This window comes from Neopelma chrysocephalum, unplaced genomic scaffold (assembly GCF_003984885.1).
Source record: "Neopelma chrysocephalum unplaced genomic scaffold, ASM398488v2 Primary Assembly neopelma1_43, whole genome shotgun sequence".
Taxonomy (NCBI): domain Eukaryota; kingdom Metazoa; phylum Chordata; class Aves; order Passeriformes; family Pipridae; genus Neopelma; species Neopelma chrysocephalum.
The window spans coordinates 3,793,628-3,811,488 of NW_020897702.1; the positions used below are offsets into that span (position 1 = coordinate 3,793,628).

Consider the following 17,861-nt stretch of genomic DNA (forward strand, 5'->3'; position numbering starts at 1 on the left):
TTCATGGCAAATAAAAAGCTGTATTTTAAAACTAGTCTCAATATAAATGCCCAGTAGCCACCAAATTCCAAGCAGTTTCTTTAGTCATGGGGTTGTCATTCAATCTCAGCTGAATTCTCACCTGCACAGGCTAGTGAGAGGCAGTAAAACATTTATGGAAACAAACAAATCTACACGGTATCATTTTTAGTTTAAAAAAGGCAACCAGGAACATGCAGCACTAACAGATTTATTTTCATACCTACTTTAATCTCAAGTGCTATTTATTTGCTCTTGGAGCTTCTATATATATGTGTACCCACACTAAATCCCAGGCAGTTGCAGACCGAGGTGTCCCTAAATCAGTTTGCAGAGGGGCTGCCAGTGGTGACCAGAGGTCCTTGCTTCAGTCTAGGTGTATCTTCACAGCAGGTGTGCCCACATAGCCCCCTTCCTCTGCTATTAACCTCATTATAATCCTTACCACCAGGACTTTCTCATGCTCTATCAGGGTGTCTTCCTCCTGTTGCCCTATGCATTCCGCATTGCCAACCCCAGGCTCTCTGCTTTACTCACCCCTGGGTCTGTGTCATGTTCTGGGCCAGGGGTGAAGGAGCTCCCACTGCACAGTCGCAGGTCGCTGCAACCCAGTCAGTCCCTGATGGTACCAACACTTGAAGGCAGCTCCCCACTGCTCCAGGACAAGCAGTCAGGGCTGGGAAAGATGCTGCCTTTTACTGGTTTGCATACATACATACATATATGTATACACACACACACATACACACACCCTACTGGTTGGAAAATTCCACATGGAAATGCTATGACCTTCCTCAAGTCTTGCAGAGGCACGTATTTTTTTATTAATGGATAAATCAAACTCTAATTTTGGTCAGCTTTTTTTTGATCAGGAAATTCACAAACAGGCAAACATTTCACCAGCAGTGCACCGGCACTTAACATTCAGAATCCACTGATTTGTTTTCTATTGTAACATTACCAATTACAGTATTTAAAACAAAGAAGAAGCTCAAGTTCTTCACAAAGACTTGTATTTCAAGAATAAAACCATTCACTGCCTGAAGTACCAGTTTGATGAAAATGTACACAATTGCAGCAGAAATAACTTGACATGGAGAGTTGCGGGCCACTGACAATTTTTCAAACAGTTTTTGAACCTAGTTCAAACAATCTAAGACTACTAAAATCTGCAGCCATGCCTTGTAATAACAATTATGTTCAACTGCACCTATTGGAATAGTAAGACTGAGGACTTAATGTTTTGAACTTGGAATCTAAAAGAATGAAAAAATGCAGAACACCTCTAAAAATGGCTGTGACAAAGACTTGCTGATAAAATCTTAGTTATTTCTGAGAACAAGAAAAATGTACAGCTACTCTAACTTGGCATATAATACCCTCAGCTGTGTCTATGCATTTAAAATACTCCCATCTAGCAAAACCAAATCTATACGAAATCTGAAACACCAAGGTGTGAATCCCTCTGCTTACTCACTGCTGTCTTGCTACATTTTCCCATTTCTTTCTTCCTACTGACCTTGCCTCTCCTTGGCACTCTCACATACGGACAAGAGTGCACTGCTCTAGTCGTGACCAAGTCCTAGTTACAACAGTTATAGGCATTAACTTGCAGTTAAATTAATTCTTAAAAACCTTTGTTTTATTAATGATTTTGCAGCTACGAACAACTAAAAGGTACATCTGACATTCCTTCTTAGTGATGCACTCTGGACTGAATGTTACTAATTTTACTTAAAAAAGTAACCTGGCTCAGAAGCATATTCTGCCAAATTACATTTGCAGGATGAAATCTCAGTACGTGCTGTAACTTTAAATAGGAAAATTTCTACCATGTATCCATCCCTCCTTGGATCCAAGGCGTATATACACCAGCATGAGCTTGTAGAACAGTAATTCTGTAAAGAGCTGAATGCCAGCCTAAGAGAATGCCAGCTTCAAGTTTAGAATGTTACAAACAATCTTCATATCAAAGGATGCAGAATTCCCTGACTACAGAAGGTACTTAAATTTTTTTTTAATGTCAGACAAAATAACTTCAGAAGTGATCCTGTAAAATAAATGACTACTACATAAATAATATTTCTTACACCATTGCATCATTAAGACTACTGAAGTTTATTATTTTTCAAACTCACTAGAGTATGGATGTTTTCCATATTAAAACAAGCAAAAATTAAGACTCATAAGAGCTTCTAATTAAAAAGCATCAAATCTGACAACTAAAATAACTGCTTCTCAGAACAATAAAATTCATTAAAACCTGATTTGCTTGTTACAATAAAATTTTAAGAAAAAAAATACCTCAAATGTAAATTGTTCAAGTACAGCCAGTGTGCAATTAAACTAGTTAGAAAATATAACTTAGTAGTGCTTTGTTTCAAAATATACATAATACTGAAAAAAACACTTAAAACCAAGAAAACGAATATTTACCAAGTTTCAAACAGGGTTTCATCAAAATGAGGTAAATCTATGTCACCTGCCATTGAGCTTGGTGCTGAAATGGAGAACAGGTCTTCAAGTATATCTTCACTTGTAGGACTTTCAAAAGCAAGTTTTTTCCCACTGGGTTTGTTTATTGCATCAAGTTCCAAATTAGTGTCCTTTACAGGACTGTAGTAATTGTGGTCCTCACTTGTCACTGCTGCATGTGGCACACCGGTCTTCTCATCAGACCCTGTTGTTGCAACACTACTATCCACCATCTCCATATACATACATTCATCTTCACTTTTTGGAGCCTCTAAGGAAGCAACAGTTGAAGTAGGGGACAGTAACTCTGCCAGTATTTCATCAGTGTTACTATGGGTAGTGCACCCTGACACAGAGTTTGCATTAAATTCAGACTCATTATTTGTGACATCAATCTGATACTGCAGTTCCCTTAAAAAGTTCTGCAATACTTCACTGTCATTTTGAGATTCAATCTGTGATGGGGTGCTTATGTATCCACTCACAGGATTTTCCTGTTTCATTTGTTCCACTGCTAGTCTATCCAGTGAAGCCAACTTCTTCTTTTTAGCATTCAGTTTTTTTAACAGTTTCAGGCGAAGTTTTTTTGTTTTGTCACTATCTGACTCTTCTGCCTTCCCAGGGTTACAGCCAAGTGAATGGCACTGAGTCACTTTACCTGAGGTACCCAGTGTACTTCCTGACTTATTCCAAGTTGGACCTGCAATAGTGGTATGCCTTGCTGTTGGAAGACGACTGCTTTGAGAAAATCCTTTGTAATTTGATAAAGGATGACTATTATTACTCTGAGGAGCCAGTGACTTTGGGGTCTCAGTTTTGTTTGTACCTCTGCTTTGAAATCCACCAAAGTTACTTGCGCCCTTAACTGGCAGCCTCACTTCACTCACTTTTTGCATTGAGGGAGTTTTGCAACTTCTCTCATTCTTGAGAACTGAGGCACTTGAAGGCATAAAGGAAGTATTCTTGCTTAATAATTTCTTTACCCAGCTTCCGACAAATCCTCTTTTTTGGTCTTTGTGTGAAGGCTGAACAGAATTACTCGCAGCAGAACTGTCAACTTGAGAATTAATGACAGTTTTGCTTGCATATCTCAAGTCAGGTGATTTTCGTATAGTATTCTCTACTGCTGACAATTTCTTGTTCAGCTGTAGTTCTGAATTTAATCCATGTTCTCTGTTAGCTAAATTAGTTCTGTCATCTGTTCTTTGAGCAAGTGATGAGTCAGATGAGTCAGGGTCATGTTTTTTGAGAACCGGAGGAGTAATATTTGCTGGGTTCAACTCTTCTAGAGGTAAGCAAATGTTGGAATTTTCATATAATATGCATTTGTTATTCATAGCTAGACCAGTTCCAGCAAGCTCTCCTGTATATGGAGTGTTAAGTGAAAAAGCTGGTTCCTGCTGTTGCAGTGTGCCCATTTCAACAATAAGGTTATTTCCCACCATCTGTCCATTTGGCAGCGATTTACCTTCCGAGTCAATTTGAACTTCTTCAAGCATCAGTGTTACGAGATCATCGTGTGCCAGATTTTCTAAACCATGATGAACAATACTTTCACCCTCAGCTACTCGCTGCTGTTTCTTCTCTGGAGTTCTCACAGAATCCTCTTTGTGCTGTTCTGCAGGTGTTTTGCCTACAGTGTTATCAAAACCACAGTGCAGCACCATGGAATTTGACTGTATGTTATTAAGAGGAAAATCTTCAATATTTTTACTCTGGAACTGTGAATTCAGTTCTTCTGGCACATGGGATGGTTTCTTTTCCCAGATAACAATATGAATCTCTGAAGAAGGAACTTCAAATCTTTTATGTCTCTTGCAATATGGCCCCTTTAAATCATCACATTCAAGCCAAGTTCCTGAAAAATAAACAGCAACGAGTGCAGAGACTCAGAGACTTTTAAAGTTGAAGTCACTATCCTCACACTTGTCAAGTACTTTTATTAACCTATTCCCCTGACAAGCAAAAAACAGAGGGTTTTTCTACAGAGAAAACTGGGAGACTTCCACTGTAAAAAGATCAAACACAAGGAGAACTTGCAGCAGTATTATTACAAGTCAGAGTAGGTCAAACATAAAACAAAGCTAAGGGATTTTTGGCTGAGACACCTTGTCTCACAGGTCTGAGGTAAGAACCACCTCTCAAATTAAGTTCCTCTGTAGACCCTTACATTGCCTGGGTGGGAAGCATGGGGATTTAAGAGAAACTGCTCATTTTAATACTCTTATCTCATCATCTGCAAATTGTTCATGGATCATGAACTAATCTTTTACAGCTTTAAGAACTTAAAAACAGATATATATGATGTATAGGAGGCTCTTAACTATGCATTTCCCAGCTGCTTCCTCTTCTATTTCTTAAACTCTGGCAGTATGATTAAGACGATTTTCATGTTGTCACAACACTTCGTAAGACTGTACTCCATTCTTTCTACAGAAGCATGAGTACCAAAATATCAACTTTTCACCTTCTCTGATTATGGAGCTTCCATCCATCTTACCATTAGTAATGTTTCTAACATGGATTTGTGCCTCCCACTCCTCAGGTGCCGTAAAGTTCAGAAATAAAAAGAAACTGCTTACAGTTCCATAGGTTCCCTTGCTTCCAGCCAAGAATGGATGAATCTCTGGTTTCAAAATAACCAATACTATTTGTCCCACAGTCATGGTCAGACTGAATTTTTTAACTTTTACGAAGTTATAAACAGAAAAAGCCCTAGCCAAATTACTTTTGCCAGTGAGTGCACTGTAGGGCAGAACACTGCTGAACAAATCAGTTAAACCAAACCTAAACCTTCACTTTGAGTAACAAGTTCCCCCAATTATTCACATCATTTTAATATGAAGTTTAGAATGCAGACAAAAGAAATCTTTATTATATATCAACTGTTGAGATTACTGCAGTAACTCATAAAACAGTATTTCATGTAGATTTAGGAAGTATTATAAAGATAAGAACTATAAACTCTACCTTACCTATCTCTTATGAGGAAAGGCGGAGGGAGTTGGGTCTGTTCAGCCTCGAGAAGAGATGACTGACAGGGGACCTCATTAATGTCTATAGGTATCTGAAGGGAGAGTATCAAGGAGGATGGAGCCAGGCTCTCCTCAGTGGTGCCAAGCAACAGGACAGCAGGCAAAGGGCATAAACTGATGCAGAGGAAGTTCCACCTGAGTATGAGGCAGAACTTCTTTACTGTGCAGGTGACCGAGCACTGGAACAGGTTGCCCAGAGAGGTTGTGGAGCCTCCCTCACTGGAGATATTCAAGAACCATCTGGGCACAATTCTGTGCAATGTGCTCTATGATGGCCCTGCTTGAGCAGGGAGGTTGGACCAGATGACCCACTGTGGTCCCTTTCAACCTTACCCATTCTCTGATTCTTACCATCAGGATTCAAAGACCAGGCTATGAAGTGCTTCTTATCTGTCTGATACTGAACAATTGATGTTATTTGGTAAGTGTCTTCCTCAAATTGAAATGAATACTTCTTCAAGTTGTTGTGTGGCAAGCCTTCCACGAAATGTAACATTAATATTGAAGGTACTCTGACAAAGAAACAATAAAGAACCAGTTTATTACAATAAAACAGTGGCAAAAGTTCCTAATGAAAAAATAAGGCTTCTCTAAGAGTATGTGGTTCTGCCCTTATATTCTACTTCCTCACAGGACTCTTCAGATTGCACAGTAGTCAAGGGAAAAGAACATCCCAACTGGATATTACACTTTGTTATAGATTAGGGGGAAAAAACACCATCAAATAAGGGATTTGGAGAGTGAGGAAAAACTTGGGGGGAACAAAAAAAAAAGGAGAAAACTGTGCCATAATCACAGTAGGAAAGGATATTGTTCCCAAGTCAAACTAGTAAACAAATGATCAAGCAAGTTTTATTCACCAATGGCAGGGGCTATGGAAAGGCTGACACTGGATATAATTTTTCTGTATATACTGCTTGATATAAGTATTTATGACCCGGATCAAACACATGCGCTGGTCAGCATGTTAAACAATGTTCTATGTTTCACGTTTATTAAACACTAATTGCCATTTCAGCATTTAAGAATGATCTAAAATATTAAAAAGTGAGTATTTATCAGATTTTAAAGTTTAGAATCTCTGCAAACCCAAATCACAGTTTGGTTTTGAAAGTCATACGTTCAATAAATGAAGTCTCAGAATTGTATGTATTTTATTTTCAAGTTCATATATTCAAACTTACTTTTCCAAAACCATCTGTCGTCTTTGAGATCTATCACCACAGTTATTACATGGTCCAATATGAACAGCGTTAAGTGGATGCCAATCAGGGATTATATTTGCAAATGTTGTTAGTGTTTTCTTAAATCTGGACACACACAAAAAAAAATAGAGTAAGTTGAGTTGCAGATCAGAAAACAATAAATATACATACTTTACTGGGAAAAAAAAGTTAGAAAAACATTATGGCAAAGCCAAATTCTATTCATGTTCAGGCTGTTTGTGTGAAATTCACCGTGACTGCATCACATCCAAGTCAGCACTGAATTCAGTTCTCCCAAACAGTATCAGTCACAATTTATTTTCAGCAGCTCTGTGGCCTTCAGTTTCACATTATTTGATTATTTGTTCTTTTTCCCTTTTCATGTTTTATCTCCATTTCCTTTCCAACACAGGACAGAGCTTGTACTAGAACCCACATAATTTACTAGCTAATATGAAATCTCAAGAAGAGAAGAAAGCGTAACAAATTACCTCAGAATCCATGTTATACAAGGTCTTGTTTTTAAAAAACAGCACATTCATAGCAGAGATTACACAGAGGTTATATTGTATGAAAATACAATGTACAGGATATTAAAGTGAAGTAACATAGTTTATTCATTCATTAGCCACAGAAAGGACTTCCATTATATTCAACCTAACCTAAATTTTTCAACTTTTAAAAAAGCACAGTATGTAACCAAGGCTATTGAACACATCCTATTAACCAGAGCTACCTGTTGACTGTCAGAGTAACAGACAGCATTAATTTCATTTCACTTGGGAATCTGGAATTTTATTGTATAAACCTAAGACAGTGGAGAGAAACAGATGTTTTCCAAATAAAGTGAGCTGTCTTCTGAAGGTGTCTCTTCTTCTGCTGACTCTAAAAGGGGCCCAAATTACTAGCTTGTACCTGCAGCTACACAGAAGTAAATCATTTGTAAAAAAATTACTTCCCTGTAATACTATTTTAAAATAGATAAATTAAGTTAGAGAATCTCTGATTCTTTGTAATCCAAATGAATATTATAGGTATTCTTCAAAAGGAAAAGTGTATTAAGCATATATTCTTTAGAACCACAACAACTTGAATACTCTCAGCAAAATACCAGAGCCAGTGTAGTCATAGACTCGCAGTGTTACCTATTATTTCTTTCTTAATTGATAACATGGTTTCTTAAGACACATAATAGCAGTAAACTATTTGCAAATGCTAACCTAAAAAAGTGGATCACATACAACTCCACCAACAAGCTTAAGCTTTATAAAATCTGGAAATCCGAAGAAAGCCAACTATCATATATGGATTTTAAAAGGTAGGGTAGAACAGCTGTATAGAAGCTACTTAAAAATCTCACCGGTTCTGGTATTTGTAGCCACAATATACACATTCAAACTTCCATGAAAATGAATGCAAGAATAGTTTCTCGGCTTGTTGGTCCAACTGTAAGAGTAGATGGAGTGCAAACACTGGATTCTCCATATTACCTTTAAAGATGGGGCAGAAAAAAACAGTCACTGAATATCTGAAATCCCCTTTCAGTACTTCAAAAAGGAAGGAGATAAGTTTATTGCTAGGATTTAAACTTCAGTTATCATTTCAAGGCTCTGTTTCTAATCCTCACAGCAAAGGGATTGATCCATGTTATTAGGTTGTTATCAATGACAATTTTGTGACGACAGCATAATTACAAATATGGGAATATGCTCTCTAAAAAGTCAAAACAGGCAAGGGACAAACCAGCTGATCATTCTATAAAGTATGTGTACGTTACCATCTCAAGCAAATGTATTTCCAGACTGTCTTGCATGCATGTGTATACACACACTTTTAGGTACTGACAGAAAAGGCTTTACATACAGTTTCCTGAAAGTAAATACTGAGAGGCTGCACTAAGTACTTACCCAATTCACACCTAAGCCGAGGCTGAAGTTGTGTAAACATTAAGTTTCTGACTTCATTGAGATGAGATTCTGCTTTTGGAAGAACATCTACAGAAAAAAATACGTCTTCATGTATTTATGTGTGACACTCCCACCTTTTCATACACATATGTAACCCCTAACATGCACTCTTTCTCTGCAAACTGATGCCTTTCATATTGACCCATACTTGCCTGAAACTTGGTAAAACAGTCAATTCTTGGTATTAATTGATTTGAAAATTAGAGAGGAATTTACACAAGTTACTCACATTTTACTACAGTGTGCTAACTAAAAACTTAGCCATTAAATTATGGCTAAGAGTGCATACCAACAGCTAGATAGTAACAATTTTTAAGGATACTGTGACCACATATTACAAATCCTGCAGATTCAGAGATTAAGAGCAAACTTTAAAACCTAAACATTAAGAGCAAAAGCAGGAAAATTTGCTTACATACTTTCTAATGTTACATTTAAATGTACTGTTTCAGATTAAATACTAACTTCCTAAGTGAGCCTTTAAAACAGTGAAAATAATTTTACACTTAAAAATAATTTTTCTCATGTATCTTATTATGTATTTTAATTTTGCAAGTTATGTTGTTTCCACACAAACACACTCTTTTAAGCACAAGCAAGAACATAACTTCTACTACACAATCATGATCATAACCTGCAGAAATTAAAGGATGTATTTAGAATAGCTGTTGAAACTGTTTATTACATATCAACTCTATGCACAGAAAAAAGGAAAACAGAAGTTTCTTGCAGCTATACTGCTTTCTATTGTTTTTAAAAGCAGCTGTATAAAAGAGATGCTGAAAAACTACACAGAAAGGCAGAATAAATTCTACACCTCTTCTCCACAATAGTCTTCATCCAATCCCCTCCCCACTGTTACCCAAACAAAGTTTTGCAGCAACTCCTGAAAATGAAAAGGTTTAAGTTCTCTCAAACAACACTATATTCCAATACTTAACATCCCCATTTAAAGGTTATTGCACACCAGAGCTCCTTTGCAAACACAGCCCATCAAAAGGGAAAGAAAAACATCTCAGACAGGTTCTATGAAGGTAGAGGGCTTCCCAGTAACAGCTGAAATCCTAAATTCAAGCACCCTGACTTTCTGGCAAGCAGAGTATATGAACTACTTCAGAATATTTGGGGTTTTTTTCCCCCCCCATAACATGGATTAAACCACTTTTGATACACCTGCAATTTTTCCCAGAAAAGACATGACATTCTTCAAGTTACCTTAGGCTGTTCTGGGACTATAGTCTCTATATTCAAACACAGATATTCTAATGGGATGTCTATGGACATTCATGAAAGGTACTGCCAAACCAGCGAGGTCTTTAATTATCTAACAGATGATGTCTTAGAAGTTTAGACTTATGACACCAATGGTCCAGTTCAAAAGGACTGAAAAAACCATGATCTTAGTTTAAGAGTCTTAAACTGAATCCACAGAATAGAAAATGGTCAAAGACCACACCAGCAGATTACAGTGACACATGCTCCTCTGAGTCCAGCTGTGCTGCTGGAAGGTTGCCCTGAGCTGCCCATCACAGCCCCTGTGCTCAGAGGTTACAGTCCTCAAACCTGTTAAGCCGACCTGATCTGTTAACCTTCCCAGACCACATGAACAAGGTTAATGTGTTTGACTACTTTTGACTGAGACAAGTTAGGAAGCACTGCCATCTACACTGCAGCCTGCAGACCCCAGGGGAAGCATTTCTTCAGTGAGCACAGCTGGAGCCAGGAAAGAACATATGTTCCCAGCTTTACTATTCCTGGTGTGACAAAGCAACTACTGCCTATTTAAATAAGGATATAAACCACAACAGAAATTATTTTGAAGATTAATATTAGAACAGCACCCTAACAGGCTAACCAACAAGGGGGAGGGAAACAAAGTAAGGCTAGATTACATATTAATTCACAAAACCTTCATGTGGCACGTGAAAAAACAATTTAAGGGATGCTCAGTGTTTGATGCTTTCAAAGGGTGCACGTTTGCCCCAAGAAAAACAATTTCAGAGGTTACTAGGGTTCTGCTATATAAAGCACAGTACTCTGCAAATTCATGGTAATGAATTGTAACTCATTCTTTTGTGATCTTGAAATAGAACGGAGGCATATTTAAGTGCACTGTACTAAATTCCACATATTTGTGGTCAAAAGAAACAGCAGCTAAATTTACTCACCTTTTACTTTACTCCTTTTACAGGTATTCAGCAGCATAGTTGCTTGACTATATTTTGTTAGAAGTTTCTGGAGTAAACATTTTCCATTGTTACATTCTTCTGCCAGGGCAAGTTTTAATGTTTCTAGGTGTACCAGTGCTGACAAAATGCAATCTAACCAACAAAGATTATGTATGTTTCTCCACTGAAGACACAAATCTGTGTTATTAGTGGAACCTTTATCCTCTTTCAGCGAAATTTCAGTTGTTGTTGATAAAAGTTCAGAATTTGGCAAGGATTGTATTCTGGGACTAGAAGACTTAGGTGGACTTTCTTGGTAGTTGTCGGTCTTGGTGGTTGTTTCAAAATCCACCTTTTGCATGCAAGACTCCACATTGTTACCAGGTTTCTGCTGGTCATTTTGTAATACATCATGTAGGTTTGACTTAGGAATACAGAAGCTATTCTGATAGCATTTCACAATAGGGTCTGTATTAATAGCGTGCTCAGCATTTACCAGATGATTAGTTCTCGCTTTTTTTGGATCTGATTCAACAGGAGAAAAGTCACTGGTATCACACAATTTTCTTTTCTTATGAGTAGATGGAGCTTGATGATTTTCTGAACCAGCAGAAGTAATTATGCTGTCTAATGGTTTATAACCAAGTGGGTAGATACACTAAAGGAAAGAAAGTAAGTTACAGTGAAACGTACAAAGCAATTTCAGGTGAACAAGAGCTAAAAATAGGTATAAAACATAATGTTAAAATGGAATGTAGAATCACAGAATGGCTTGGTTTCAAAGGGACCCTACAGACTATCTAGTTCTAACCCTCCTGCCATGGGCAGGGACATCTTTCTTTCACTAGACCAGGTTTCTCAGAGCTCCATCCAACCTGGCCTTAAGGACTTCTGTAAAGTGATATTGTAATTAAGTCAATACATATATTCAACATATATATGACAGGAAGTGTCTTTTACTCAACCATTGTCTTTAGCAATTGTGAAGTAAATGTATCAGTAGTGATAATTCAACACTACTTTTCCAGTAAATTCTTCCAACTGCTGAAAACGACCTCATTTTGCTAAGGAGCATCTTCTTGTCTTATTCTGCACTAAATGCATTCCTTCAGGGTACAGATTTGTCATGATCATCTCATGCCTGAGAGACTACTGGTGCCCAAACTGGCAGGGTATCCTCTCAGGCTATCCCAATGCCTTAGACCAGTATTGGTGAGGTCGTATATACATACAGCTATTCTGCGACCAGAATACAAACAAGTAGCTATTACCAATCTCCAGAACTACACAATAATTAGTTAAAAGTAGGAAGGGATGGGAAAAGCATCTCAGAGACACATATCTAGTCTAGTCTCTACTAATTTAAGGGCACTGGTCCATTTGGAATTGCTATACCCTCCCCACATACATGAAGCAGCGAAGGGAGACGCAGCAAAATCACACAACTCAAATATTAAGTAGCACAGAAATCCAGCTAAGGTTAAACATAAAAAGGAAAGGAAAAAATAAAAGAAAAACATTGTAATTATAATTATAAACCTATTTGCATTTCCCAGACATAAAGAAGGAAAAATGGGAAACTCACATCTGCAAGAATCATGAATTAGTTACATGGACCATCAAATTTTCACCTTCTATTCTGACTCGTACAAAGATTCATTTAGTACCACTTGTGTTCCCTTGTTACATAAGCAAACTCCTCCTTTATTCATTTTAATTTACTCTTTTAATTCTTTAGGGTAAGTACCGATGCCTAAACAGTGTACAAAGATTAATTATGGAGTTTTTTCTATATACAGGCAAATATACTCAAACATACAGACTGAAAGGGGTCCTATTTCAGTAGTTTGCTTACTACCACCAAAGTCATGAATTTAGAGAGGTGTAACCACTGAAGGTAAAGGCCTCTGCACTGTCAAATAAAACTGTTTATTAGTGTGATACCTGAGGATTTTCACAAAGAAAAATGGACTCTTGAAAATTAATGCGGTAAGTCCTTAAAGCTTGGATCTGACCCTTCTCTTTGCAGACTGGACAATACTCATGTGCAGTTGTTTCCACAGGATTACAGTTCTAAAATAAAGATAAACCAAGAAAGATAAAGCAGCATAAATTTATGCATAAAAAAAACAATGTGCAACTTCTAAATATAATACCATACAATGTGAAAAAGTAAACTACATTGGTTTCTTTTTTAGTATTTATATATTTGTATGGTAGCATGTTCTAAATAAATTTATATTTTTATTTAAATACTAAAGTAAGGCATCTTTAACAACATAGTTATGCACATTTTATTCTACTTGAACTAAACCACAGGGCACTTATTGCCAGAAAACACAAGTTCAGATCTTTTTAAGACAAATCAATTTTCATAAGAATGCAAACAATTATAAAAATAGTGCCAGTAAAAAAAATCAGAGGCACTGATCTACTGAGAATAATCTTTCGCCATTGTTATAGATTTCCGTGGAAAATAATTTTGGGAATTTTTTTTGTAAAATTAGGACCAATTAAAAATCTCTCAAAACAGAGAAAAATATGAACTTTGCACATATGTAAAACAAATTTCAACTGACTTTTCCCAAATACCCCACCATGTGGAGTGTCGATTTCCCTATACCAGTCCCTTCTCCAATCACTTGCAAACCATTTGTAGTCTTCTGGGTATCCATCATTCTGAGCCACTGGCTAACTTATGTCACTTGTAACAATGTCATGACCACTAAGGATTTTTCAAAGACTCCTGAAAAATAAGAAGTAAATAAAACAATTAAAGAAAAATTAGGCTGAAGTTTGGGAAACAAAAAATACCAACAATAGTGCAGCTTGTATAATTTGTGGAAATGAATTCAGAAGAGTATTTCCTTAATGGAAAATACTTTTTTTCCAGTGCAGATTATGAACTCAAAACTTTAAATTAAGTCACATAATAGATTTAACAGCTTTAAGTCCTGAATTTGCAACCTTATCTATTCTTTGCACTACAAGGTCTCACATATTTTCCAAGTGCAGAAATGTAGATGTCTTGTACTTTGCAGAAATGTAGAAGTCTTGCTGGGCATCTCACCTTACTGCATCTAACCCTCAGAAAGAATGAACTTTAAAAATGGCCACAGTAAGATCACGTGGGGCCATAGGTTGGTGCTGAGGACCATTAAAAAAACAACCAACAAAAAAATGTTGCATCTTTCAAAACAGTGAATTTATTGCATAATAAACTGTTAGAAGTTTGTCCTGCAAACATAACAATGTTTAACTACAGAAGGGCATTCTGCTGCTACTGCCATTTTTGGAAATTTCTCCTAATGTTAATTTAACAATGTTATAGTCTTCCTCGCAAACTAAAGCTCTTCCACAGTTATCATTACTATGTAACTCTACTGCATATTTTACAAGTGACACTGAATATTTTATTTCAAATGACTCTTAAATTTAGAGTCAAAATTTTCTTTTCTCACCTATCACACATACACACAGACTTAGTTGTGGAGCACCACTTCAATATGACCCAGGTGCACATCAGAAGGCAGCTCTTTAAGTCCATTCTTTCACTGGCACTGGGGTTAACTACACCTTGAATCAGCCAGCAAAACGGGGGGGTAGAACTACAGGGATCCAATTCTGCTCCTGCTGACTTCCAGTGGAACTAATTAGAATAAATACGTATCTCTTCAAGATGCATGAGGAATTAAGGTAAGCTGAATTGCAAAATCATCAACGTAATATCTTTCCTTCAGCCACAACTGTTCCCTTTTCAATACTTCCACTGAAAAGCATCTTCTCTCATACCATGATGTCCTTTCAACCCTTTCATACAGTACAGCAACAACTCAGATTCTAGTTCCTTCCAAAAAGGGAAATTTCTCAAGGCATTCTTTGAGACCAGCGCCAATACCAGTTCAACCTAAATGCATTTATAATATTTGGCAAGGCGAGACCCTACAGAACTGGACAGAATGCTAAAAACCAACAGAGCACGAATTAAAAACAGCACAGTAGAACAATGCAACCACTCATTTCAAATCAGACCCCAAGGGCAACTTAAGACTGGGTCAAAATGAGATGATGGTGTGCCACATTGACACTCTCAATGTGTTCAGCAGCACTTCTCAGAATTACGAGGCTGCAGCATGTAGAGACAGTATACCCTGACTTATAAAACTAGTGGTTGTAACAGAATAGAAGGCAAGAGCATAAAAATATCAATGCACATGCCTCAGAGCACATGTTTAGTTTTCAAAGTAATGCTAGAAGGTGCATAAGAAACAGTACGGTCCTGGGCTCATGCAAGGTGAAAAGTAATGAACTAGCTACAAGTACACATGCTTGCTGGACTACAAAGGCAAAGCAAGCACTCCCGGTTTTTCACCCAGTGGCAACAGCACTATCACACTCCAACTCAACTATATTATCATATATTTAGTCTAGCCAGGAAGCTGATTTTTTAAATACAATTACAAGTTGTACAGATATCAATCTATATCATGGGTTATATCAGATAACACCCTAAAACACATAAATTTACTCTTCAAGGGACTTTTAGTCAATTCCTTGACCTGAAGCAGTCTCAGCTCTCCATTGTAAAAAAAAAACATAGCTCACTTGACAGGAATTCTCCAAGAAATTTCTCACCACATAAATAAAACACACACTTAAAAAGTTAGTAACACCAATAAGCTGCAGGTTATTCCTTCTAATTCCTTTGCAAGTCTCTGTTTTCTCTGTCAGTCCTCTCAAAAGGAAAGCAAGTTGGTTTTTTTCAGTTATGTTCAGTCTCTGTTACTTCTGCTCTTCTTTTTAAAGCTTAAATTCTGTTCTGAGATGTGCAATACCTCCCCCCAGCTATAATCACCCAGCAATAGTACTACAGTACTGGAGTAAAGACTTTTATTCCTCTTGTGAATATAGTAACTTTAAAAAAAATTAATTATCCTTTCAGTTCAAAGACATAAACACAAAAAGCAAATAAAACAGGTCTGCCAGTACTAGATACGCAGAGTGGTACTAAGTGGCCTGCCTATACTTTTCAAAGAGCTTGTAACATTGCGGGAAGTTATCGGTGATCTTTGCACAATGTATGAAAATTGGGCATCAGATCAACAAAGCTGCCAAAAAACCAACAAAGTAAAAGACTGCTGCACCAAGTACTGAAACAATCCGTAGTAGCCATGTGTAATAAGTGCATTACAGATGCGAAAGTACACAGGAATTCACTTTCAAACTTACTGGATCACGTTCTAAAGCATTTATGCTATTTTCCTTCTTTTATAAAGAAAAATATAATGCAAAATATGCTATGGACATGGCATAATTATGTAATTATAATTATGCTATGGTTATGCTTCTTTGAGGACATGAGGTAATCTAACAGTTCACTGCAGAACAGGGGGTGTCCTCTCTTCTATTTCTCTCCCCCCACCTTCCCTATACCTCACATACTCATCAGACTTTCCATGAGCTAACCGAACTCACAGGAAAGCAGAAAACTCAGCAAAGCACAAGTTTTTCTGCTATTTGTGAGTTAAACTGGCCTATGAAAACTCCAATGACCTACAAAGCTGACAAGGCAGAAGACAGAAAACAAGGAAAAAAGGGAAGGATTGGAAAGATATAGTTTGATGGGTAAACTATTAGACGGCTAAGGAATTGGCTGGATGGCCACATCCAAAGAGTTGAAGCTCTATGCCAAAAGCAAAAATGAGTGGTGTCATTCAAGGGCCCATACTGGGGACAATACCATTTACTGTCTTCAGCAATGGGACACAGACAGTGGGACCGGGTGCTCCCTCAGGGATTTTGTGGATGACACCAAGCCGAGTGGTGCGACCGATGGGCTGCGGGGAAGAGGTGACATTCAGAGGGACCTGGAAGCAACTCTCTCTACATCACAGCCTGTAAGTGCTGGGCAGAATTGCAAATCTCCATGGTGGGGGAGCAAACACAAATTTCTTTCCTGAAAGAAGCCTAACGCAGACTAACCAAATTAAGATAAAACTCATGAAGTTTCGAAATAAATTAGGGTGCAAGTTTAGAAAGTTCTAAAAGTTTCTTCTTCAGTCAGACTTGTCTTAAACATTCTCATACCAAATGCTTTTATGGGTGTATGAGAAGCGATAGAGGCTACGTGTTTTGCTGACAAAACATTCAGTTTTTATGAAAAAAAAAGTCAGTGTTTTAATATGGTTTACACTAATGGTGTTTATTATAGCTGCAGCTAAGAGATGCAAGACTTCGGGAAGAGACTTGGCGCAGGCAGAGCCCTAATCTCTGCCCCACGGCAGTGGAAATGAGGGGCTAAGGGTGGATGGATGGATGGATGGCAGGCAGGCAGCTGGTCCAGCCCAGTGCGCGGGTCCTGCCCTTCCACACCGAAACGTGTCCAGCTCTTTCAGATAAACCTATGGTTAAACTGCCTCCTCAGTTCTTAATCCACATCCAGAGTAGTCCATACGCTATGGAAAGACTGCAGAGGAAAAAAGCGTTTGTAGAGTTAATCGCTGGAACACGGGAAGCCGTGCAAGGGGCGGGTGTGCACGGACACACACAGACGGCACCGCACCGAGCGCGTCCCTGGTTAACGGGGAGCGGAGGGGTCGCGCCCCTTCCCCGCACAGCTACTGACATGAAATACTCAGTCGGCATTTCGGAACCCGGGAGACCTCCCCGCTCTCCGCCACAGCCACACCGAAGGGCCCGGGACAGGCCGGGGCCGCCACTCTCCACCGGCCACAGCCCCCACCCGGCCCGTAGTGGACACGGTTCCAGCCTCGCTCTCACCTGCCGGCTCCCACCGCTCCCGCGGCTCCCGGTTCCTGGCACTCCCGGCTCCCCGCGCAGCCCTGGGCCCCGTCGCGCGTGGCCGCCTCAGCCCGCCCAGCCGCTGCCGCTGCAGTTGCTGCGCAGCTTCCGGCGCGCTCCCGCCGCCATGCGGACCCGCCCGCCCCGCTCCCGGCAGGCAGCGGGGGCGGAGCCGCCGGCAGGCGGGATTTG

At 38.6% G+C, this 17,861-nt stretch overlaps 1 protein-coding gene across 2 annotated transcripts; it reads right to left on the reverse strand.

Annotated features, from left to right (window-relative positions):
- Nucleotides 1-812: 812 nt before the first annotated feature.
- On the reverse strand, nt 813-17,768 carry USPL1 (ubiquitin specific peptidase like 1). 2 transcript variants are annotated; one of them, XM_027677787.1, is made up of 9 exons: nt 17,649-17,768; nt 13,448-13,614; nt 12,813-12,941; nt 10,869-11,526; nt 8,641-8,727; nt 8,094-8,223; nt 6,713-6,838; nt 5,880-6,040; nt 813-4,351 (listed from the first exon to the last, which is right to left on the reverse strand). In XM_027677787.1, the coding sequence occupies exons 2-9, from the start codon at nt 13,544-13,546 to the stop codon at nt 2,451-2,453; spliced, it is 3,291 nt and encodes a 1,096-aa protein (XP_027533588.1). In that variant the 5' UTR covers nt 13,547-13,614; nt 17,649-17,768; the 3' UTR covers nt 813-2,450. The 2 variants fall into 2 exon arrangements, with proteins under 2 accessions (XP_027533588.1, XP_027533589.1); XM_027677788.1 differs by lacking the exon at nt 17,649-17,768 and having other exon boundaries at nt 13,519-13,886.
- Nucleotides 17,769-17,861: the final 93 nt, after the last annotated feature.

Coding starts and splice junctions, on each gene's coding strand:
- USPL1 (XM_027677787.1), bottom strand. CDS start 13,546: ATGATGGATACCCAGAAGACTACAAATGGTTTGCAAGTGATTGGAGAA. Junction 11,527..12,812: donor TTCTTTGTGAAAATCCTCAG/GTATCACACTAA, acceptor TCTTTCCTTTAG/TGTATCTACCCACTTGGTTA. Junction 4,352..5,879: donor CTGGTCTTTGAATCCTGATG/GTAAGAATCAGA, acceptor TTTATTTTTCAG/GAACTTGGCTTGAATGTGAT.